We start from the raw sequence: 26,888 nt of genomic DNA, 5'->3' as shown, positions 1-26,888 counted from the left end.
TTCAATGTTGGCCATCTGCTATATATGGTCGCCACTGGCACTTAGAAATTGCCAGTGTTAGTTCTTACTGACTGGTTAGGAGTTGGAGGGGAAGTTCGTGTTTGGAGTAGAAGTTTGGAGATTTGTTCAGTAGATTGTTACTTGGAGTTTGGTTGTGTGTACATCCTCATCCTCTCCTATTTGGTTTCTCATTCATTTAATTCCCCTGTGCCTCACTCTGTTTGGTGATATTTTGTATGGTTGTTATTTTCAATTATCCCTGTCCATATTCCCTTGTTTGTCTGGTTAGTATAATCCTTTACACGATGGCCTCCCACCTCCCTGCGTGGTGAGGGGACAGATAAGGGTTGATATAGGAACATAGCAAGGCACGAGAACACGGCGTCTCCACCTTCAGGAGTAACCTGGGGGACAGGGATAAAAAAGGGCACCCTTAGTTCTAGGGATTGGGTAGGCGCCCAGTCCCTAGATACTCTGTGACAGAAATATTGAGCTTTAAAGGAGTTGTCCACTACTGGACTAACCCCTTCTTACTCACTATAGTCCCCCTACATAAAATATAAAACCACATACTTGTCTACCAGTGACTGCTTCAGCCAATCAGCTGCTGCCTTCATTCTTCTATCAGAGATTATTTTCGGGAGACATCGCAGGAGAGGCGCCAATCCGGGAGGATCTATAGCGGTTAAGAACAGTAAAGGATTAGCCCCATTAAATGACAGTGGGGTTAATCCTTGTGGAAGTGCAAACTAGCAGATTCGCAACAAATCCGCTGAGCCTCAGAAAATATACATTGTGGCTGGGAAGAGCCGTTCTCTTCTAAAGATCTATAAATTCTCTTTCTTTGCGCACTGTCGAATGTTCACTACCTGAAGTAGCCCAGTAGTCAGTTGCTTCCAGTACTCATATTTTTCGATTGCTGTCTATTAATGTCCATGAGATTTCTTATTACTGGGCCACTAAATAGAATCAAACAGACTCCGGGGCGGTAAAACTGGTCCCTACCGTCCACAGTTATTTATCTACCTCTACTCCATGGCACTAATATGTAGGCTCTATGTGCACACTGTGGGCACTATAGGATGTATTTCTGTACATGTATAGGGTTGTATTATTTATGTATAGTATGGATAATAATAATCTTTTTATTTATATAGCGCCAACATATTCCGCAGCGCTTTACAATTATTTCTGCAAAGTATAGATAGTGGTATTATTTTTGCACAGCTTATATGGTAGTATTATTTGTGTACAGTATATATGGAGTTATTCTTTGTGTATAGCATACAATTTATATTGCAGCATTATTTATGGATAAGATGGTGTCATTTGCACACAGTGTAGATAGTAGCATTATTGGTATTATGTGTGCTCAGTACATACGGTGGTATTATTTGTGCATGGTACTAGATATGGTGGTTTTATTTACATGCAGTATAGATTGTGGCATAATTTTTGGACTGTAATAGATGGTTGCATTATTTGTAGGCAATGTAGATGATGGTATTATTTTTGGACTGTATAGATGATGGTATTATTTGCATGCCGTATAGATAGTGGCATTGTTTGTGTGTTGCATAGATGGTTGTATTTGTAAGCAGTATAGTTGTAATTATTTGGGCACATTGTGGTATTGTTTGCGGATGGAATAAATAGGAGTAATGTGTGCATACAGTAAAGATGTGGACTAGATAGATGGTGGTATAATTTTTGAACTGTAATAGATGGTGGCATTATTTGTAGACAATATAGATGATGGTATTATTTGTGCATACAGTGGTATCATTTGTATATAAGATATTATTTACAGATTGTGTATATGACGGTATTATGTCCTTGCAGTATAGTTTGTGGTATTATTTTTGGACTGTATAGATGGTGGCGTTTCTTGTACCGAGTATAGATGATGGTATTATTTGCATACAGTGTAGATGGTGGTATTATTTTTGGACTGTATAGATGATGGTATTATTTGCATGCAGTGTAGATTGTGGCATTATTTGTGTCTGGTATAGATGGTTGTATTATTTGTAAACAGTACAGTTGTAATTTTTTAGGCACATGGTGGTATTCTTTGCACATGGAATAAATAGGAGTAATGTGTGCATACAGTAAAGATGTGGACTACATAGGTGGTGGCATTATTTCTGCATACGGTGGTATTATGTATGCTTGGTTTATATGGTGATATTATTTGTATGCAGTAAAGATGGTGCTATTATTTGTGCACAGTATATTTGGTGATATTATTTTTATACAGTATATATTTAGATATAGCATATATTGCAGTATTATTTATCAAAATGGTGGTGTTTTTTGTGTACAATTTAGATGATTATATTATTTCGGCATATCGTGGTATTATTTGTGCATGGAATATACTTTAGTATTATGTGCGTGCAGTATAGATGGTGGTATTATTTGTGGACTATATAAATGACGGCATTATTTGTGTATATTATGGTCTTATGTGCCCATAGTTTATATGGTGGTATTATTTTCAGCCAGTATTTAGATGGTTGTATTATTTGTCCACAGTGTATTTGGTGGGATTATTTGTGCACTGTATAGAAGGTGTTACCGGTAGCTGACAGTACATTAGACCTAAGGAAGTAGCTATTTTATATTAATGAAAGTTTAGAAGTTTATGGGATTAGACAGCGTTTGTGTGAGTACATTTATTTGGTGATTATTTAGATGCAAGGACTATTTTTCCAGCATAGGTCTTTCTCTTATGTGTATGAATAGCTGCCCCAGGAGGCACGGGGTTAATAGCAGTCTTCCTATTTCAGTAACAATGGTCTTATTTTTGGAATACTGTAGTCTTCTGTCTTATTTAGTTACAGCCATTGCCTTGAAATTCTTTTCTTCTTGGTTTGCTACATTTGCTACAAGAAGTGATTTCCTTTCTTGGTGTAGTCTGTGACCCTGCATTTATTTTATTTTTTTTTCCATAAAGTTGCTACAATCTGAAATACTGTAATTGTTAAATTCCAACTAATATAATATTCCTAAATTTTAAGGGGCACTCCAACATAAATTACTCTATTGGTAGGAGAAATCCATCCAGGCAGGAGAATATTGCAAAATCCCCATCGTTAATCTTCAGGTGCATTAAGAAAATCCGAGAGCGATGGTGAAAGCAGAGGCATTGTCACAATGTACTGACAGGTTTTGATGCCATACAGACATATTTTTAAAGGGATGGTTCAAGACTATAAAAAATAGCAAAAAATAGTGCCACAGACTGTGTCTGGTTCTTCACTAATTTAAATAGCTGCAATACCAGACACTGTCCATGGACAGAGGAGGCGCTGTTCTGGAAATGTAAAAAGCAGATCTGTTTTCTAATGCCGGACAACTGCTTTGATAGGACTGGTTTGGGTAATAGCTATATAGTATATTGGGGGTTTGCTGATACACAAGGGTTATAACTTCATCATCTTTCTATGGAGCTATAAGGCCCTGTTTCTTTATCTGCATTTGTTAAATTTGCCATAGATGTAAAAATTATTTTCAGAATTATTGACAATTCTGATATTTCTTGAGATCAGAATAGTCACTGAGCAAGGGTCAGACAGATACAGATAATGAGCGTTTTCCTATCAAAAAAAATCAAATGGACACAAATGCAGGACAAGAAAAAGAGTATAAAAACGCCTTTTATATAAACCCCAAATCACTGGATGTTAAAGACAATCAGAGAAATATGCTTCTTATGAGCTATTTCCTCTCCTCCTCCTGCCTCCCAATCTTATCATTCACTCTGAAAAACAGCTCAGATATGTTTGGGATAAAGCAACATAGACTGTCAGCTCACTGAGGGATCAGGTTACTGCTGCCTTCTAAGGTCTATGCATTTGGGAGAAGGAAGACTGAAAGAGAGGGGAAGAGAAACACACAGGCTCTGCTGCTTTCTAGTATGTGTTTATCTCGCTTCACTGCTGGATTCACAGCTACAATGCTTAGTACTGCTGTATAATGTTCTCGATACTGCTCCTGCTTGTGCTACATAGAGATAGGAGAGCAGGAATCCCCTCTCCGTGTGCTGTGCTTTGTATGGGAGACATTATAGCAGTTAGTCTCCACCTACTAGAGATAAGAGAACAGGAATCCCCTCTCCTTGTGCTGTGCTGTGTATGGGAGACATCATAGCAGTTAGTCACCACCCACTAGCTTAGAGACAACTGACAATTAGAAATATAGCCTGCAGAGGGGGAAACTGGTGAAAAATGCAAGTTGTATAATACCCAGAAATATTGAATTAACTTAAAATGACAAGTATGCTTTACTTTTTATTATTATTATTATTATTATTATTATTTGAAATATATATACACTACCGTTCAAAAGTTTGGGGTCACCCAGACAATTTTGTGTTTTCGACTTTTATTTATCAAATGAGTTGCAAAATGATTAGAAAATATATTCCAGACATTTACAAGGTTAGAAATAATGATTTTTATTAGAAAAAATAATTTTCTCCTTCAAGCTTTGCCTTCGTCACCGAATGCTCCTTTGCAGCAATTCCAGCATTGCAGACCTTTGGCTTCTAGCTATTAATTTCTGAGGTAATCTTGAGAAATTTCCCCCCATGCTTCCTGAAGCCCCTCCCACAAGTTGGATTGGCTTGATGGGCACTTTTTGCGTAGCATACGGTCAAGCTGCTCCCACAACAGCTCAATGGGGTTGAGATCTGGTGACTGCGCTGGCCACTCCATTACAGATAGAATACCAGCCGCCTGCTTCTTCCCTAAATAGTTCAGGCATAATTTGGAGGTGTGCTTTGGGTCATTGTCCTGTTGTAGGATGAAATTGGCTCCAATCAAGCGCTGTCCACAGGGTATGGCATGGCATTGCAAAATGAAGTGATAGTCTTCCTTATTCAAAATCCCATTTACCTTGTACAAATCTCCCACTTTACCAGCACCGAAGCAACCCCACACCATCACATTATCTCCACCATGCTTGACAGATGGCATCAGGCACTCTTCCAGCATCTTTTCAGTTGTTCTGCATCTCACAAATGTTCTTCTGTGTGATCCAAACACCTCAAACTTTGATTCATCTGTCCATAAAACTTTTTTCCAGTCTTCTTCTGTCCAATGTCTGTGTTCTTTTGCCCATATTAATCTTTTCCTTTTATTAGCCTGTCTCAGATATGGCTTTTTGTTTGCCACTTTGCCCTGAAGGCCAGCATCCCGGAGTCGCCTCTTCACTGTAGACATTGACACTGGCGTTTTGCGTGTACTATTTAATGAAGCTGCCAGTTGAGGAGCTGTGAGGTGTCGATTTCTCAAACTAGAGACTCTAATGTACTTGTCTTGTTGCTCAGTTGTGCAGCGGGGCCTCCCACTTCTCTTTCTACTCTGGTTAGAGCCTGTTTGTGCTCTCCTCTGAAGGGAGTAGTACACACCGTTGTAGGAAATCTTCAGTTTCTTGGCAATTTCTCGCATGGAATAGCTTTCATTTCTAAGAACAAGAATAGACTGTCGAGTTTCACATGAAAGTTCTCTTTTTTATGGCCATTTTGAGAGTTTCATAGAACAAACAAATGTAATGCTCCAGATTCTCAACTAGCTCAAAGGAAGGTCAATGTTATAGCTTCTCAAATCAGCCAAACCGTTTTCATCTGGGCTAACATACTTGTGCAAGGGTTTTCTAGGGTTTTCTAAACATCCATTAGCCTTCTTACACAGTTAGCAAACACAATGTACCATTAAAACACTGGAGTGGTGGTTGCTGGAAATGGGCCTCTATACACCTATGTAGATATTGCAATAAAAACAAGACGTTTGCAGCTAGAATAGTCATTTACCACATTAACAATGTTTAGAGTGTATTTCTGATTCATTTAATGTTAGCTTCATTGAAAAAAAATGTGCTTTCTTTCAAAAATAATGAAATTTCTAAATGATCCCAAACTTTTGAACGGTAGTGTACATATTTTTAATACATTTCTTTTAAAACTTGGAGAATGAATCGGATTTGCAAATACATAATTCACGAGTCTGGGAAAGATGTAATAGTGGTCTTATTGGCTTCTCTAAAACCAGTGATTAGTACATTTACCCTACAGGAAACTATTACAAAGTCATTTAATTGATAAAATAATAGGATATATAATATGATTTATAAATATATAAATTATATATACACTGTTTTTTTTACTGTTTTTGTAGGTCTCCCGGATGTGACTGTTGTCTGTGCCTTCCTCATGTGTTGTGGATAAGTTCTAGAAATTAGAAATGGACATTATACTCCCCGGGATATTTTAATCCTTCCACCCTTGGTGACTGGACCGTTCTCTCACCATGACGGGCTCTAGTTCCACCTTCCTCCGGGCTCACAGTAAGCATTGCCAACACCAGAATGTGGGGACAAAGACTAGTAAGCCCATCCGTTCTCGGAGCCTGCATGACCGTCCCCTGGCCTCTTCTCTTACACCAGCCCCAGCCAGCGCCTCTGGGAATAGCTCGGGGGGCTACTCGGAAGAAGAGGACAAAGAGGTGGGGGCGCTCTTCTACGTCAATAAGAGCGGGTTCCCCATTGACAGTCAGACCTGGGAACGAATGTGGACTCACGTCGCAAAAGTCCACCCTGAAGGGAAGGATATGGTGGATAGGATCCGAAATGCAACTCTGCTTCCCAAGGTGAGGTGCTTTGACTTTTGCGTATTTCCAAAGTGGCCATCGCGCAACTTTCCAGGAGTTTTCCAATGGCAAATTTGCCCGAATGTCTTTACATGGTTCGCTTCATATTTAGAGAGATTCGTTGTGATTCTAGGAAATCATTTTGAATATTTTTCTTTCTTAAAGGGGTGTCTCAACTTACCAAGTTATCATCCGTCCACAGGAATGGTCTGCCTGCTGGGACCATCACCTCTCTTGAGACCAGGGCTCAGAAGTGCCACCGCTTCATTTATTGTCAACGCGAGCGCTATCCCCAAAGTCCTGTAGACAATAAATGATGCTGTGACGTGTTTGCATATTTATGCCTTCATTCTAATGGGGCAGTCCAGAGCTCCTTTCTAGGAATTATGGGGAAATAAGTGGTGGGACCCCCCAGTGATCAGTAAGTTATCACCTACCCTGTCGAGACACATTTCTGTCGGAGATGTACATCAGGGGTTGTAAACAGAGTCTCAACTGTATGGCAAAAGCATGGTGTGAACTTAGCCTAAAAGAGCAGCTTTTGGAGGGTTGAGCCAGAGTCTCCTAAGATTAATGTTTGCAGAACTCACCAATTTCATAGAATCCTAGAATGTTTGAGTTGGAAGGGACCTCCAGGGCCATCGTGTCCAACCATCTGCTCAATACAGGATTCACTAAACCATCTCAGACAGATGTCTGTCCAGCCTCTGTTTGAAGACTTCCATTGAAGGAGAACTCGCCACCTCTCATGGAAGCCTGTTCCACTCATTGATCACCCTCACTGTCAAAAAGTTTTTTCTAATATCTAATCTATATCTTCTCCCTTTCAGTTTCATCCCATTGCTTCTCGTGTTTGCATGTGCAAATGAGAATAAGAATGATCCCTCTACAGTGTGACATCCCTTCAGATATTTGTAGACAGCTATTAAGTCTCCTCTTAGCCTTCTTTTTTGCAAGCTAAACATTCCCAGATCTTTAACCTTTCCTCATAGGACATAGTTTGTAGTCCGCTCACCATCCTGGTAGCTCTTCTCTGAACTTGCTCCAGTTTTTCAATGTCTTTTCTAAAATGTGGTGCCCAGAACTGAACACAGTGTTCCAGATGGGGCCTGACCAAGGAGGAGTAGAGGGGGACAATTATTTCACGTGATCTAGACTCTATGCTTCTCTTAATACGTCGTCACACCACCGCAAGCTGTACAAGAGACCGGACGCATCGCTGAGGAGGCCGGGGGACATCAGAAGGTAAGTATAATCTTTATTTTTTATTTTAATTCTTTTTTTTACAGGTACTATGGTACCCGGGTCTGGAGGAGAGTCTCATCTTCTCCAGACCCGGGTACCATCCGCACATAGAATCGCATAATATCCGTGTGTGCAAATGTGCTGACACGGATATTAAGCGTTTCAATGCAAGTCAATGGCGGCAATTACGCCGCATTTCTGCAAAATTAATGGACATGCTGCGTATTTTTCCGCAATGATAATCCGCAGCGGAAATTTCCACAGCATGTGCACAACACATGCGGATTGTCAATGGGGACCATGGGGCATGTATTACCAAGCATTTTTTAAGCGTTTTCGCTGCGGGAATACCGCAGAAAAAAGGCTTGGAAAACGCATAGTGGGCACGCAGCCTAACAGTAAAGTAAGAGAACCCAACACAGACCGGAAACTGATGCATATGAATTCAGTGGACTTTCGGATTTATAGACCGAGGTAGCGTGCCGCAGACACATTGTATGGTTGGTAGAAGCAAGTCGCAGTCTCAGATTTTATAGGAAAATTCATTATCATCAAGGTTTTTTTTTTTTTTTTAAGCAAAGTCTTTAACCTAGAAGCTGTGGCCGTGTGATCAGCACTTGTAGGTGTGGAGGAATTAATTATCACCCAAGTACTGGCATCAGCTCCCACACTATCACTACCATCCTCCTACAGGTCCCACAGGAATTCTCATTTCGCTTTCCACAAATCCTATATAAAGCCAGAGCTCCATGTCGACTAAATGGGCAAAATGGTGGCACTAATGTAAATGCAAAGATGGGCCTGTGATTGCAACACCGGCTCTGTGATGCCTGCACCATAACAATGTCTGCAAGCACGCGAATACCACTGCCTACCGTCCCCGCAGCGGGTCCCTGCCACCATCATGTATCCACCAACCAGTGCCCTAGTGACAGTGGCCCAGGTAAGAGAAGGGGCACTATGGCTGGTACCCGTATAGCTGGGACTGTGCCTGGCACTTATATAGGCGGCATTATTCCAGACTCTGTGGCTGCCACAAACATAGGGAGCAAACAGCTGTGTTCCCACAAAAATAAGAGACCTTACAGGTAGTATTGTAGTGTCACTGTTATGGAGGCACTGTCACCATGATAATTGGGGCACTTTAGCTGCCACTCTCATAGAGGCATCATGGGGACTCACTTGAGGGCACATATAATAATAATTTTTATTTATATAGCTCCAACATATTCCACAGCGCTTTACAATTTTATAAAAAAATATAGCATGGTAGATGAGAGACTATATGAACAAAAAAGTATTGGAACACACCTAATACTCGTTGAATCCTAGTTTTACATTCAGCTCCATTACCCCCGGTGTATAACATCCAGTCCCACCCCCCACCCCCCGGTGTATAACCTCCGGCCACTCACCACCCGGTGTATAACATCCTGCCCCTCACTCCCCAGTGTATAAAATCCTGCCCCTCACCCCCCGGTGTATAACATTCGGCCCCTCACCCCCCAGTGTATAACGTCCGAACCCTCACCCCCTGGTGTATAACATCTGGCCCCTCACCCCCCTGTGTATAACCTCCAAATGCTCACCCCCTGGCGTATAATATCCGGCCCTTCACTCCGCAGTGTATAACATCCGGCCCCTCACCCCCCGGTGTATAACATCCGGCCCCTCACCCCCCGGTGTATAACCTCTGACCCCCCACCCTCTGGCGTATAACATATGACCTCTCACCCCCCAGGTGTATAACCTCCGACCCCTCACCCCCGGGGTGTGTAACCTCTGACCCCCCCCCCCCTCCCTGGTGTGTAACCTCCAGCCCCTAACCACCCGGTGTATAGCATCTGGCCTCTCACCCCCCGGTGTATAACCTCCGGCCCCTCACCCCCCTATGTATAACCTCCGGCCCCTCAACCTCACCAGTGTATAACTTCCGGGTCCTCATCCCCCCGGTGTATAACATCCGGCCCCTCCCCATGTCGTCTGCCTTTACTAACGTGACAGATTGGCCGGTGGTGCAGAGCTCCCTGATTCCAGCGCGGTAATAGGACACATTGGGGTATCAAGTCCGTTCATGACATTTCTTCTTCCTAAATCTTCCCCCATCACCTGTGAGTGAAATTATTGAGAAGTGTATGGACCTGTACTAACTCAGCCAAGAAGTGCAGACCCCATAACGTTACAGAGCAGGGGGCCGAATGCTCAGGAGGAGAGGGCAGAAAAGTCAACAATTCTGTGCTGACTCCATAACTGCAGAGTCCAGACCTCCTCTGGTATAACATCAGCACAAACACTGCACCCCCGCCAGGAGCTTCATGGCCGAGCAGCTGCATGCAGCCGTACATCACCAAGCATAATGCCGAGTGGCGGATGGAGTAGTGTAAAGCCGCCACCACTGGACTCTGGAGGAAATGTGTTCTGTGCAGTGGCGGATCGCACTTCTCTATCTGCGTCTGATGAAGGAGTCTGGGTTTGGTGATTGCAGGAGGACGTTCCCCCCTGACTGCATTCTGCGCTGTACAGATGGTGGAGGAGGATAATGCTATGGGCTGTTAACAGGAGTTGGTTTTGGCTTCTTAGTTCCATTGAAGGGAAATCTTAATTCTTCAGCACAAGACATTGTGGAGAATTGTAGCTTCCAGCTTTGTGGGAACAGTTTGGAGAAGACACTTTTCTGTTCCACATGATGGTGCCCAGTGCACAAGCTCCATACAGACATGGTGGGGGAGTTTAGTAGGAAGAACATGACCGGCCAGAGCCGAACCTCAACCTCATCCAACATCTTTGGGATGAACTGGACCAGAGACTGTGAACCCGACCTCTCCCCAACATCAGGGTCTGACCTCACAAATGTTCTTCCGGATGAAGGGGCAGAAATTCTCACAGACACCCCCAAAATCTGGTAGAAAATCCTCCCAGGACAGTGGGAAGCTGTTATATCTGGGCCGACTCCATATTAATGTCTATGGATGTAGAATGGGAGGTGAGAAAAGCTAGATATCCCTCACATATATACAGCCAAGATACCGGACTCCCCTCATCTGTATATCAGGAGTAGGAAAAGTCAGCGGAATCCTGGACACGGACCCTCCGGATATATTACGTGTTACATTGTGGTCAGGATATGGAGTCATCACCCAGCACAATGCTGACTTCCGCGACCCCCCACGCATCTTCCTGCATTTACTGAGCTCAATTCTCCACCCGACATGTGTCTATGTGCACAGTAAGGAAACAGAAAGGTGGGCTTTATCGTTCTCAACTTTTCTAAAATCCAATATAATTAAAGAGTAACTAATATTTTATATTTTTCTTTCCCTTTAATTTCCTGAAGATCCGTGGGAGTCCTGAGACTCACCCTGATCACTCAAAAGATCTCCACTGATCTGCAGGCAATTAAAGGGACCCAAATAATAACATTTGTTTTTCTTGCTCTTTGGCAGATTTTTATTTTATGGATGAATTTTGAATAACCCTCGGTCTTAGTAAATAATGTAAATGATATATACATCTGTGACATCTAGTAACACAGAATCGGAGCAGCAGACACATAAAATATTCAGTCCGAGAGCAGCGGCGTCCTCATGTCCAGTTCGTGTGTAATGTGATTTTCTGCAGTTTCGGGAAGTTAAGCTGATGGCAGTTGCTGCCGCTGAGAGTCACAATAACCCCCAACATCACAGTCTGATTACTACATGAATCTGACAATAAATCCTGCACCTGTCCTTCTTACACAGAAGCAGATGCTTAAAGGGGAACTCTTATCTGTAAAGTATTGACACATGAATGTATACATTAATTATCTAAGACACTTCTTTTATATTCAGAGGATATTCCCGTTCCTGTCCCCCACCTATTGTGAAAACAAGGGTCCACGGACTCCGATTCTGCCTGGTGAGGTGCCCAGAAATAGCTACAATTAGGTGAAGGTTGAATTAGGAGTTGTCCCAAAAACGGCCAAACGGCCATAGCCTTTGCTCCATTCACCCTGCATCTGGATGTGGCTACCACCATCCATTTCACCTGGAGGAATGGAGGTCAGGGGACCCCTGTTTTCCCAATAGGTGGGGGTTCCACTATTATGTTTCACCTAGTAAGGTGGATTCTGGAATCTGGGTGAGTAGTTGTTGTGCAACACGGACTGATGACATTGGTGCAATGAGATGGACAGAAGAGAGCAATGAAGGGTTGGCAACTGGAGAACTAGAGTAGTCGACCACATAGAAGATAGAGACTCAGCAAAGAGAAACTGATGGAGCAAAGGCAAGATAAGTGCAAAGCAGAGAAGACTTGTTGATGTAGCGGAGCCCAGTGATGCAGCAGAGCTGGGTAGGTCAGGTGACTGACTCACTGTAGATGTAGCCTAGCAGAGTGATGTGGCAGAATAGAATAGGTCTGATAACTTACTCTAGCAATGTAGCAGAGTTGAGTTGGTCAGGTGATTCACTATAAATTAGCAGAACCCTGTGATGTAGCAGAGCAGAGTGGAACAGCAGTATAATAACCAACTACCAGAATACTCAGGTAGCATGCTGCCAGAGTTGGCCTATAAGACTTAGGAGTGTGACTTCAGAGGTGTGTGCCGTATTTTCATGATAACCCATTTTTTATTCATATACAAAAACCGTCTCCAGGTCACCAGGAAAATGGCAAAAATTGAGACTCCGAGTCAGGCAGGTGATCTGGAATTTTAATATACGATTTTAAAGGAATGTTTTTTTTTTTTCCTGGGAAGGAAGAGTGACGTGGTGATCCATTTATTCTTGTGGATTTTAAAGAACCGCTACCTGTGCTGACAGTCAGGAAGGACGCTCACGTGAAAAGTGGTTTATTCTGTAGGGTTTTATCTGCTGGAAACTGGTAACTCGGCTCGCAGAGAATCGGAAGGAGCTGTGCAGAGCTGGAGGAGGGCGCAGGACTCGGCGCTGGAGCCGGGACAGGTGAGTAACATCATGAAGTGAATATGGTTTAAGTATATAAAGTGAAAAGTCTTTTAATGGAATCTGTTAAGAATCCTAATACATTAAAGAGGTTTTGAGGGAATATTTTTTTTTCTATGGTAGAAATCACCGGTGGGATCAAAAGCTGAGAAAACCCTGTTAGTCTTGGTAAACTTATTTTAGTCTTTAAAACGTTGGACTGGTGGCCATGTTTATCTACTATAATCTGTAGGAATCACAAAAAGAGTTCAAGGGGTTTCAGAGCCCCAAAAGAAATTGATGGAACGAGCCACCTCTCCATTTTCGACAGGTCACATCGGGGCCCCATTCTCCAGCGGTGTGATCTGCTTCTATCTATTTATGCTATATCCTATGGATAATCCCAGATTGTAATACATTTTTTGTATATATATCAGACCAGATAATGGAAGCCAGAAGTCTCACAAAAATTGCGTGTACATGCACCTCCATATCGTCTGTGCATCATCCTGCCTATCTAGTCTCCAGCAGCTCAACAGACCTGACATTTGGTCATTACAATCCAAAAAAATGAAGACTTTTCTAGTAGACATATTGTCTGAGAGGGAGCAAAAGTTTCTTGGAAGTTGACTGTTCTTATTGCTGCCGGCATTTCTCAGCAGACAGGAAGCCATGTTTCTGTTACTCATTGCTCGGATAATACGTACACTGCAGGGGTTAATGAAAGCAATGTGAGCGGCATCTATTATCAGTGATTCATAGAAGTATGGTGTCCGTACCTCTACGCTCTCTTTATTCCCTGCTGGGTCATATTTTGGTCAGGAGAGACTCAGGAACCCAAACAGGAGGGGGCAACCAAAGCAAGGAGTCAATCAAGAGCCCAGACAGAGACAGATGGAGGCTTAGTATATTTAGCCCCAGAAGACCAGAGAAGCTGAGAGCACTCAGATACAATGTGACAGTAAAACTGGACAGAACTCAGATTTTACTCTGTATTTTAGTTAATTATAACCTTCCTTGGTATAAAGTGTGGAGATTTGCAGGCGTCTCCTGTCATCTGCATTTTAAAGTCTAGAACTGCAAAATCTCCCCACCCAAAATAAATATCTCTGCCGTGATCGTGTTTGGCTTTTTCATTTACTGACAATGTGCAGTCCCTTCCACCAGTCCAGTATTGAAGCCTGTACCCCCCCCCCACCCCCCAAGCAGGAATATTTTTTTTTTTTTAACTGAATTTTTATGACATTTTTCCATGTACCGAAATATTACATACAAAAAGAACAAAAACATGTCACAGGAAAGCAAGAGAAGCTATCAAGGAAGCATGTGTATTTACTGATCATAGTTTGCCCTTTGATCCTCTAGATTTGTTTCGCTTTTTGCTGAAGTCCGACATAAAATTGTAAAAATAAAATAATACATTAATTGCCAGGTAGAAACAAAAAATCCAGCAAAAAAAAGTTCTCAAAAGTGAAATATTTAAAAACCAAAAAAAATCCATACAACAAAAAAGAAAAAGCAGACGCGTTTCAGACACTGTCCTTAATCATTACTTGGTTTAAGCACTAAACCAAGCAATGTGAACTGAGGTCCAAGATGGAACACATGCAAGTAATAGAAGCATGTTTACACTAGCAAAAAGAAGCAAAACCTACAAAAGACAAAAAATATATCTCATACCCTACCATCATTATATATAAATGTAAAGCAAAGTTGCATAATAAATATAGGGTACTTAGTGAACTATTTTTGATCAAAAAAAGTATACAAGCCGTCCCACCAGCGGCAAGGTGACCCTAAATTGGGACGGTACCTATACGGTCTATATTAAAAACCTTACTGTATATCAAAGTTGAAGTAATGCATATAAAAGGGTAGACAAATAGGACCGGGTCCCAACTCCAGACCACCCAGGCCCGTGGTAAGCTACATATATACTAATCAGCTCAACAAAGGGGATGCCACACCCTTAAATTGCACAGATTGCAAACTAGACAAGAAACCAAGCAATGTGAACTGAGGTCCAAGATGGAACACATGCAAGTAATAGGAGCATGTTCACACTAGCAAAAAGAAGCAAAACCTACAAAAGACAAAAAATATATCTCATACCCTACCATCATCATATATAAATGTAAAGCAAAGTTGCATAATAAATATAGGGTACTTAGTGAACTATTTTTGATCAAAAAAAGTATACAAGCCGTCCCACCAGCGGCAAGGTGACCCTAAATTGGGACGGTACCTATACTGTCTATATTAAAAACCTTACTGTATATCAAAGTTGAAGTAATGCATATAAAAGGGTAGACAAATAGGACCGGGTCCCAACTCCAGACCACCCAGGCCCGTGGTAAGCTACATATATACTAATCAGCTCAACAAAGGGGATGCCACACCCTTAAATTGCACAGAATGCAAACTAGACAAGAAACCATGCAATGTGAACTGAGGTCCAAGATGGAACACATGCAAGTAATAGGAGCATGTTCACACTAGCAAAAAGAAGCAAAACCTACAAAAGACAAAAAATATATCTCATACCCTACCATCATTATATATAAATGTAAAGCAAAGTTGCATAATAAATATAGGGTACTTAGTGAACTATTTTTGATCAAAAAAAGTATACAAGCCGTCCCACCAGCGGCAAGGTGACCCTAAATTGGGACGGTACCTATACTGTCTATATTAAAAACCTTACTGTATATCAAAGTTGAAGTAATGCATATAAAAGGGTAGACAAATAGGACCGGGTCCCAACTCCAGACCACCCAGGCCCGTGGTAAGCTACATATATACTAATCAGCTCAACAAAGGGGATGCCACACCCTTAAATTGCACAGAATGCAAACTAGACAAGAAACCAAGCAATGTGAACTGAGGTCCAAGATGGAACACATGCAAGTAATAGGAGCATGTTCACACTAGCAAAAAGAAGCAAAACCTACAAAAGACAAAAAATATATCTCATACCCTACCATCATTATATATAAATGTAAAGCAAAGTTGCATAATAAATATAGGGTACTTAGTGAACTATTTTTGATCAAAAAAAGTATACAAGCCGTCCCACCAGCGGCAAGGTGACCCTAAATTGGGACGGTACCTATACTGTCTATATTAAAAACCTTACTGTATATCAAAGTTGAAGTAATGCATATAAAAGGGTAGACAAATAGGACCGGGTCCCAACTCTAGACCACCCAGGCCCGTGGTAAGCTACATATATACTAATCAGCTCAACAAAGGGGATGCCACACCCTTAAATTGCACAGATTGCAAACTAGACAAGAAACCAAGCAATGTGAACTGAGGTCCAAGATGGAACACATGCAAGTAATAGGAGCATGTTCACACTAGCAAAAAGAAGCAAAACCTACAAAAGACAAAAAATATATCTCATACCCTACCATCATTATATATAAATGTAAAGCAAAGTTGCATAATAAATATAGGGTACTTAGTGAACTATTTTTTGATTTTAAGCACTGTCTGAAACGCATCTGTTTTTTTTCGGTGGTTGCTGGATGGATTTTTCGGCTGCTTTTAAATATTTTTCAGCATTACTATTTTTTAAATAAACGTTAACACTTTTTAGGACTTTTTTGAAAATTTTTTTTTTGTTTCCTCCTGGGACTTGCAGTACTCCAAGCATTCCGTGCAAATTGTATCCTTGTCCCTCAGATGAGCTGATATTCGCTTTTCTTGTTTTAAATTTGAACCTTGTAATAATATATATATTTTTCAAGGTTCACTTTTTATTACATTTTTGTTAATTTAACTTTGTAATTTCTTTTATTACTCCAGCCCTAGCCCTAAAATCTATCCCTAAACCCAGGATCTAAATCTTGCCGTAACTCTGGTTAGAGTTAGAAAAAGTAAACACATAAAAGTAGCTCTTAGTAATAAATGAAAACCATATTGAATCATGTGCCGTGCAGTACAAATTGCTCAATACTTTCTTCATTTATTAGCTGCACAGCTTATCATCTCAGTTGCTGCCAATGCACAGCAATCAAGATAAGTTTGTCATCAACTGCTGTGATCTACAGTCATGGCCAAAAGTATTGAGAATGACACCAAAATTATATTTTCACATGATCTGCTGGCCTCTGGTTTTTATTAGTGTTTGTCTGATGTTTATATCACATACAGAAATATAATTGCAATCATATTATGAGTACCAATAGGTTATATTGACAGTTAGAATGAGTTAATGCAGCAAGTCAATATTTGCAGTGTTGCCCCTTCTTCTTCAAGACCTCTGTAATTCTCCCTGGCATGCTCTCAATCAACTTTTGGACCAAATCCTGACTGATAGCAGTCCATTCTTGCATAATCAATGCTTGCATTTTGCCAGAATTTGTTGGTTTTTGTTTGTCCACCCGTCTCTTGATGATTGACCACAAGTTCTCAATGGGATTAAGATCTGGGGAGTTTCCAGGCCATGGACCCAAAATCTCTATGTTTTGTTCCATGAGCCATTTAGTTATCACCTTTGCTTTATGGCAAGGTGCTCCATCATGCTGGAAAAGGCATTGTTGGGCGCCAAACTGCTCTTGGACGGTTGGGAGAAGTTGCTCTTGGAGGACATTCTGGTACCATTCTTTATTCATGGCTGTGTTTTTAGGCAAGACTGTGAGTGAGCCGATTCCCTTGGCTGAGAAGCAACCCCACACATGAATGGTTTCAGGATGCTTTACAGTTGGCATGAGACAAGACTGGTGGTAGCGCTCACCTCTTCTTCTCCGAATAAGCTGTTTTCCAGATGTCCCAAACAATCGAAAAGGGGATTCATCAGAGAAAATGACTTTGCCCCAGTCCTCAGCAGTCCACTCCCTGTACCTTTTGCAGAATATCAGTCGGTCCCTGATGTTTTTTCTGGAGAGAAGTGGCTTCTTTGTTGCCCTCCTTGAATCCAGCCCTTGCTCAAAGAGTCTCCGCCTCACAGTGCGTGCAGAAGCACTCACGCCAGCCTGCTGCCATTCCTGAGCAAGCTCGGCACTGCTGGTAGTCCGATCCCACAGCTGAAACAGTTTTAAGATACGGTCCTGGCGCTTGCTGGTCTTTCTTGGGCGCCCTGGAGCCTTTTTGACAACAATGGAAGCTCTCTCCTTGAAGTTCTTGATGATGCGATAGATTGTTGACCGAGGTGCAATCTTTGTAGCTGCGATACTCTTCCCTGTTAGGCCATTTTTGTGTAGTGCAATGATGGCTGCACGTGTTTCTTTAGAGATAACCATGGTTAACTGAAGAGAAACAATGATACCAAGAACCAGCCTCCTTTTAAAGTGTCCAGTGATGTCATTCTTACTTAATCATGACTGATTGATCGCCGGCCCTGTCCTCATCAACACCCACACCTGTGTTAATGGATCAATCACTAAAACGATGTTAGCTGCTCCTTTTAAGGCCGGACAGCAATGATGTTGAAATGTGTTTTGGCGGTTAAAGTTCATTTTCTGGGCAAATATTGACTTTGCAAGTACAGTAAATGCTGTTAAGCTGATCACTCTTTGACATTCAGGAGTATATGCAAATTGCCATTACAAAAAATGAAGCAGTAAACTTTGGAAAAATTACTATTTGACTCATTCTCAATACTTTTGGCCATGACTGTACATAGGTAGTGCTTAGTGGTCACTCACTACTTCACTCTAAGATGCAGCACTTGCTCATATGACAGTGGGACCAAAATTTGCACCCCATAGGCTATGGTGATGGGAGCAACTGATTTTGAATTTGGAGTTTCATTTTCACAGTCTTCACTGTTTGGTATTAATGACGTCATCTCTATTCTTTAGATCTATATATCTGAACCCTAATTTACCGTATATATTTTTTAAAATGTTTTTCTACTTTGGCTCAATAAGTAATAATAAAAATAATAAATAAAACAATTTTATTTTTTCAATTCATTTGTTTTTATATCACTCTATTCTGAGACCCAAAACTTTTATCATCTTATGTCATCGGAGTTGTTTCAGGGTCTTATTTTTTGTGTGATAAGTTTATATTTTCACTGGTAGATTTTGAGGCATGTGTGACTTTTTGATTGCCTTTTTGTTATTTTTCTCCATGATACTTTTCTAGTTTGGGTCATTATGGTCATATTTTTTTATTTATTTTTTTTGCATACAAAACATTTCAATATTGGAAAAGGGCATTTTTTTTTTTTTAAATAATTTTCAAACATTCTATTATTTTTTTTTACCCATTTTTTGGTCTCTCTAGAAAAAATGATCACTATCTATGTTCCCAGCCACAGAGATTTAGCTGTAATATATGAACAGCTTCTGCAGTTCTGTATATGCAGCCAGCCTGCTTACTGACAGTTTCCAGGCAAGAACATTTTTTTTTTCTATAATACTATTTGGAAAAGGAATTAAAAGAAAATAATTACAAAGGATGATAGTTTTCAGCCGTTGACTTTATCGACAACATGACAGGCCTGATTCATTCATCTGTGTACTGACCGCCATGCACGGACTGGCCGCGGATCTGTGACCTGAACTCGCCAGCCTCATATATGTCTATGTGATACTTGGATGTCTGAATTCGGCTTTTGTCAGAGACTTTAATGAGGAAGTCATGCAAATGGGATTGTAAATGTTCTCACTTTTGTATTGTTGATTTCACATCTTTTACTCCTGGAAAGTCTCGCCGCATGGCTGCAGCTCCACAATTAAGATCTCAGGTCTTAGTGATATATATATACACAGTGGTGGCCAAATTCTGTCAGATAATACTCAGTTTCTTCCTGAAAATGATTGCAATCACATATTCTTTGGTCTTATTATCTTCATTTAATTTGACTTCAATGAAAAAAAACTCAAAAAGAATTGTCCTAAAGCCAAATTGGATATAATTCCACACCAAACCTAAAAAAGGGGGTGGACAAAAGTATTGGCACTGTTTGAAAAATCATGTGATGCTTCTCTAATTCGTGTAATTAACAGCACCTGTAACTTACCTGTGGCACCTAACAGGTGTTGGCAATAGCTAAATCACACTTGCAGCCAGTTAACATGGATTAAAGTTGACTCAACCTCTGTCCTGTGTCCTTGTGTGTACCACATTGAGCATGGAGAAAAGAAAGAAGACCAAAGAACTGTCTGAGGACTTGAGAAACCAAATTGTGAGGAAGCATGAGCAATCTCAAGGCTACAAGTCCATCTCCAAAGACCTGAATGTTCCTGTGTCTTCCGTGCGCAGTGTCACCAAGAAGTTTAAAGCCCATGGCACTGTGGCTAACCTCCCTAGATGTGGACGGAAAAGAAAAATTGACGAGAGATTTCAACGCAAGATTGTGCGGATGGTGGATAAAGAACCTCGACTAACATCCAAACAAGTTCAAGCTGCCCTGCAGTCCGAGGGTACAACAGTGTCAACCCGTACTATCCGTCGGCGTCTGAATGAAAAGGGACTGTATGGTAGGATACCCAGGAAGAACCCACTTCTTACCCCGAGACATAAAAAAGCCAGGCTGGAGTTTGCCAAAACTTACCTGAGAAAGTCTAAAACGTTTTGGAAGAATGTTCTCTGGTCAGATGAGAAAAAAGTAGAGCTTTTTGGGAAAAAGCATCAACATAGTGTACAGGAAAAAAAAAAAGGCATTCAAAGAAAAGAACACAGTCCCTACAGTCAAACATGGCGGAGGTTCCCTGATGTTTTGGGGTTGCTTTGCTGCCTCTGGCACTGGACTGCTTGACCGTGTGCATGGCATTATGAAGTCTGAAGACTACCAACAAATTTTGCAGCCTAATGTAGGGCCCAGTGTGAGAAAGCTGGGTCTCCCTCAGAGGTCATGGGTCTTCCAGCAGGACAATGACCCAAAACACACTTCCAAAAGCACTATAAAATGGTTTGAGAGAAAGCACTGGAGACTTCTAAGGTGGCCAGCAATGAGTCCAGACCTGAATCCCATAGAACACCTGTGGAGAGATCTCAAAATGGCAGTTTGGAGAAGGCACCCTTCAAATATCAGGGACCTGGAGCAGTTTGCCAAAGAAGAAAGGTCTACAATTCCAGCAGAGCATTGTAAGAAACTCATTGATGGTTACCGGAAGCGGTTGTTCGCAGTTATTTTGGCTAAAGGTTGTGCAACCAAGTATTAGGCTGAGGGTGCCAATACTTTTGTCCAGCCCATTTTTGGAGTTTTGTGTGAAATGATCAATGATTTGATTTTTGCTTCATTCTCTTTTGTGTTTTTTCCTTGCAAGCAAATTAAATGAAGAGAATAAGACCAAAGAATTTGTGATTGCAATCATTTTCAGGAAGAAACTGAGTATTATCTGACAGAATTGCAGGGGTGCCAATACTTTTGGCCACCACTGTATATATAATATATATATATATATATATATATATATATATATATATATATATATATATATATATATATATATATATGTATATGTATGTATGTATATGTAATGAATATATTACTATAGTTACGTACTCCTGGAGGAGCCCTTCACCAATGGAGAAACTTGGGACTTTTCGGTTACTCCTTTCAGTCCTTGGAACAATACATTTGGGCCAAGTGACATTCTCAGCTCTGCTACATCTCTATTTTCAGCAGAACTATGTTGTAATGAATTGCTCATTATAAGAAATCTTTGATCTGACATCTGTTGATGTGAATTTAAGGGAAATTATCTGTTCAGCTCAAGGAGGGAATCCTGCGACTGTTATGATAACAATCTTGTAACAAACACGTTATGTTCCATATGGAAAGTGCTTGGCGCGAGGATCGTTACATGTAAACAAATGTGTCGCTACAGAAGCTGCGTGTTGTCACTGTTCACATTTCTTTTTCTTTATTTCAGCCTTCAGTGCCATCCGTACCAACCTACAAGACTTCCATGTCCATCCCGGAATGGCTGCAGACCGTGCAGAGATACATGAAGACGCTGCAGTATCCTTTCTTTCATATTGTCTTTATGAGATGGATAAAATCACCAATAAATGAGCAGAATTCTATGTTACATCTGCATAAAATGATGAAATGGTCTGTAGAATTACTGCTCTTCTCCATTCACATCCAAAGCTGCATTCAAAATTAGTCTGGATTCACACATCTGTGTTTGGCGGTCCGAGCACGGACAGTGCGGCACGGACCAGTTGTGGGTCTCTTGATCCAAACTTGACAGCCTTTGACCACAAATTTCAGGTATGTGAATCCAACCTTAGGCCATGTTCACACGTTCAGTGTTCGGTCAGCATTTCACATCAGTATTTGTAAGCCAAAACCAGGAGCAGGTGATAAATGCAGAAGTGGTGACGTGTTTCTATTATACTTTTCCTCTGATTGTTCCACTCCTGGTTTTGACTTGAGTACAGTGGGATTTTTTTTCATTTTCTGTTTTCTTTTTAGACAATCCCTTTAATGGATTATAAGCTGCACCAGTGTAATTTACTAAACAGAAGACAGTAAGGTGAGGGAGTAGGGGGATGCAGCTGCAGCTTCTCAATCAGTGCTTCAGAGAAAACACAAGGGTGAGAGTGAGCGCTGCGGAGGGGAGACTTGGTGGGTTAGGAGCACATAATTCACCTCTGTATATGGAGTTTTCTATAAAGTTTTGTAACTTTTTCTGATTTCTGGTATGGTCCGCCCCTCATACTGACAGCAGTGATTTCCTTTGTGATGTTTTTAGTCCCAGGGATCCCGAAGAAGGGTCACTTTAAGGTGAAGTTACACATTGCTGATGGTGATTTATATGAACAGCTGGGAAGTATTTACAAGTTGCAGACAAGCGCTGGGATAGCAGGGAGCAGATGTAAAGCTTCAGTGTGTGCAGACCACCTTAAGAGGAAGGGTCTGTCAAGCTGCTGTAAAGTGAGCTGCTGCAAAGTTAGCAAGTGGCTGTAAAGTTAGCAAGTTGCCGATACATTTCTAAGCTGCTGCACCATCACCGGACTCTAATTTAAAGGGTTGCCTTTATGGAAAGTTTTTTGTTTCCTAACATACTTTGGGTATAAATTCCTGACTATGTTTAGGATTTCTTCTCTCTGGTCACATTCACACGTTCAGTATTCGGTCAGTATTTTTTCTCAGGGGTGGGAGCCAAAACCAGGTGGGGAACAATCAGAGAAAAGGTATAATAGAAACAAGTCACCAATTCTGCATTTATCACCCACTCCTGGTTTTGGCTCCCACTCCTGAGAAAAAATACTGACCGAATACTGATAGTGGAGCCGTGGCCTTAGACATTGAATGGGATCACTGTTCTATAGGCTGAAAACATATTATCCTGGCCACAACTCTTTATAAAAGAAGGCTCATTTACACTGTACCGGTGTCAGGCTGTGTTCACACAGGTATATTTCACTGTCTAGATATGGACTGCAACCCGAATTTACAGCTTCATGTTTGTCCAAGAAGCTATAAGTTTGGATCTGGAGATCTGCGGTAAATCTGGGCATTGTGGTCCGTATACAAACCATGAAATATACAAAATATTCACATCTGAACCCGACATAGACACTGTCAACACAACACAGATCATCTATCCAGAGGATGATCGCTGGGGATCCAAACACTGGGACCTTCATCAACAGCAAAAAGGGGGTTTCCAAAGCCCCCTGTGTGAATATCGTAGTAATGATCAACACCGCGGCTCCATAAACTGTCCAAAGAAGTGGTCACCATCCTCACTTCTGCTCCATTCAGGCCCCTGTTTCATAGATCATGAGGGTCTAAGCAGCCCAGACCCCCAGGGATCTTACAATTGTCTTCCAAATGGGTAGGTGATTACTGTTGTTTATGGATAACCCCTTTATTCTTATGCATCACATAGAACAGATCTTCCCATAGAAAACGTATTAATGACATTCACTTGGTTATATGAAGAATCTATCTATCTATCTATCTATCTATCTATCTATCTATCTATCTATCTATCTATCTATCTATCTATCTATATATCTATCTATCTATCTATCGATCAATTTATCTGTGTATCTATTATCTATCTTTTATATATATATATCTTTTATCTGTGTAACTTTTATCCATCCATCACCAAATTTGACTAACATGATCTATTCTGACCCGTGATGGCTGCTTTCTCGCTCATCTCCATTATCCATACGTTATACCTATATACTGTACAGCCGCTCCTCCTATAATGCTGCTGGACTTTTATAAGCCGGTGTCTTTAGGTTTTGGGCTCCTTTCCTGCAGTCAGTGATGTAGCACATTTCTCCCTTTTTATGCTCGCGTCTTCTGGAGACACGGCGGCTCCTCTCTGTTAGACAGTCGGCATATTGCTGCGCTCTCGACCTCATTTGTCACTGACCACTTTTGCTCTTGTGCCAGGAGCCGCCCCGGTCAATACCCTCCATCATGATTTGGCATGTCACTTAATCTGGCAGAGATGCCAGCTTGCAGCTGTTTTTCGTGCCTCATCTCTTTGCTGGAAACCAGCTGTTTCCTTAATACAAAATCCATTCTATAAAAGCATTCCGGACAGACGGAAAACGGGAATTGTATCAGATTAAATAAAGGGTCCATTTCCCCCACTACTTACGGACCTCGTTGTCTATAGGTAGTGTCCGGTATGGCAGCTCATCCCTATTCGCTAGAATATAATTTCCTTGCAGTACTTGGCATATCCTGTGGACAAAAGTGGTGCTGTTTCTAATGAAAAATAATAGATTTAAAACTATATAAAGCATTTGTTAGAATTGTTTGAATTGGTGGAGAAGATTTCTCTTGGCAAAACAGGTTGTTTTATCAATTCTTCTTTAGCTTTTGCCCATAAGTCTTGTTAGCAGACATGGACCCTGAATAGGTAAGTCCCTCATTTTAGACCCTCTCTTTGGGTAGCGTCACACGACCGTTTCCTCTTTATCTGAGAAAGATTGTCCAATTACTCTGATCAGAGTGTAATCTGAGTGTCATCAGTGTTTCTCAGATGTGGAGAAAAAGAAAACATTTCTCCACCTTCTCCATTCTGTCAGTCAGTAAAAATAAGACTGCACTCAGATGTCATCCGAGTGCAGTCAGATTTTTATTACCGACCCATTGACTTGTATTTTGATCCAACACTCATAAAAATTGGACATGTCTCAGGTTTTTTCCGCAACCACTTGGTCCGGATTATCTTAATTGTATGACAGCGTTCTCCTACAGATGATGTTTGTGGAGAAGGATCGGCTGCCTGCTTCCTTGTCTCTTCATGGACTGTGAGTGTCCACCCTCTTCCCTGGCCACCCTCTGCGCAGAAAACTGCAGCGCAGCCCTATTTAAGTGAATGGGGCCGGCAGCAGCGTCCTGCACACCTGGGTGGCTTGGAGAGCGCAATGCAAGGAAAGTGGACACAGAGCAAATCAGAAGTACTGCTCCTATTGCATTCTGGAAAAAGAGAGTCACACCCAATGTGGCCGCCTCTACAACGTGTACCAGAGCCGTTATTTTGCTTTCCCGAACTTCTGAATAGCAAATCATCCTGTTTTCACAGTAGAGAGGTCGATTGTCACTGCATGTATGGCGAGGGCTTATACAACTAGGATCTGGCTGTGGTATACAGTCGGCACCCGAGTCTATCTCCTGCGATAGGAGCTAGCTCTGTTTGCAGCAGTGTAAACGCTCAGATTCAGAGCTCTCTCTGAACGGAGCAGAAGTAAAGCATTTACACCACTTCTTCATTTAGTTTTTATGGGACTGTCAGAGATAACAGAGCATTGTACTCTGTCTCCGGCAGCCCCATACGCATATATGGTTGTAGGGCACAGACACTGATTCCTCAACCTGAGATATGTGCAATAAGGAGGGCACAGGCTATATCTCCAGGGGGTGCTCTCTCTGTGCCCCTATGCAAGGCTGTGCCAGGTCAGACCCGAGACAGGAAGTGTTGTCATAGGGTCTTCAGACCTGACTACTTTTGATATGTAGGTCCATTGTTTTAGTAGAGTTGTATTTATATCATTTCTTCCATTGCTCCTGCTCTTTAGATCAATTTTAGTTGTTTCTCCTTAATGTCAGAAACTCAGATACAACCACACCGGAACGCAGTTCTTTGAAATTAGAAAGACGCGACCGATCAGCGGGTAAGAAAGGTTTTATTATTTTTAAAAACCTGCTTGAATCGTTCCCAGAATGCCTTGCTGATTCTTAGCTTTTGCCACAGAAAGTGCTGTGCTGTCCAGTCCTGTTCACCTATGTGACATCTATTTCTCATGAAATTACAGGTGCATCTCGCTAAATTAGAATATCATCAAAAAGTTAATTTATTTCAGTTCTTCAATACAAAAAGTGAAACTCCTATATTATATAGAGTCATTACAGCGTAATCTATTTCAAGTGTTTATTTCTGTTAATGTTGATGATTATGGCTTACAGCCAATGAAAACACAAAAGTCATTATCTCAGTAAATTAGAATACTTTATAACAACAGCTTGAAAAATGTTTTTAATATCCGAAATGTTGTCCTACTGAAATGTATGGTCAGTAAATGCCCTCAATACTTGGCCGGGCTCCTTTTGCATCGATTACTGCATCAATGCGGCAATGTGGCATGGAGGCGATCAGCCTGTGGCACTGCTGGGGTGTTATGGAAGCCCAGGTTGCTTTGATAGCAGCCTTCAGCTCGTCTGCATTGTTGGGTCTGGTGTCTCTCATCTTCCTCTTGACAATACCCCATAGATTCTCTATAATAGATTCTCTATGGGGTTAAGGTCAGGCGAGTTTGCTACCAATCAAGCGCAGTGATACTGTTGTGTGTAAACCAGGTATTGGTACTTTTGGCAGTGTGGACAGGGGCCAAGTCCTGCTGGAGAATGACATTTCCATCTCCATAAAGCTTGTGGGCAGAGGGAAGCATGAAGTGCACTAAAATGTCCTGGTAGACGGCTGCGCTGACTTTGGTCTTGATAAAACACAGTGGACCTACACCAGCAGATGACATGGCTCCGCACACCATCACTGATTGTGGAAACTTTACACGAGACCTCCAGCAGATTGGATTGTGGCCTCTCCACTCTTCCTCCAGACTCTGGGACCTTGATTTCCAAATGAAATGCAAAATTTACTTTCATCTGAACACAACACCTTGGACCACT

At 41.4% G+C, this 26,888-nt stretch overlaps 1 protein-coding gene across 1 annotated transcript in view; it reads left to right on the top strand.

The window, feature by feature from the left end:
- The window catches only part of VASH2 (vasohibin 2), an 82,841-nt gene that overhangs the window by 12,642 nt on the left and 43,311 nt on the right, over nt 1-26,888 (top strand). Inside the window, exons 2-4 of the mRNA XM_073671967.1 lie at nt 6,183-6,653; nt 21,652-21,740; nt 25,820-25,876. Of these exons, the coding sequence (XP_073528068.1) occupies nt 6,315-6,653; nt 21,652-21,740; nt 25,820-25,876 (485 nt within the window). The 5' untranslated portion in view covers nt 6,183-6,314. The remainder of the gene's footprint in view (nt 1-6,182; nt 6,654-21,651; nt 21,741-25,819; nt 25,877-26,888) is intronic.

Source organism: Phyllobates terribilis, unplaced genomic scaffold, assembly GCF_046119375.1.
Source record: "Phyllobates terribilis strain yellow unplaced genomic scaffold, ASM4611937v1 Scaffold_3__8_contigs__length_932513732, whole genome shotgun sequence".
Lineage (NCBI taxonomy): Eukaryota > Metazoa > Chordata > Amphibia > Anura > Dendrobatidae > Phyllobates > Phyllobates terribilis.
Note: the sequence above shows the minus strand (reverse complement) of the source record. Positions and strands in the feature narration are given on the sequence as shown.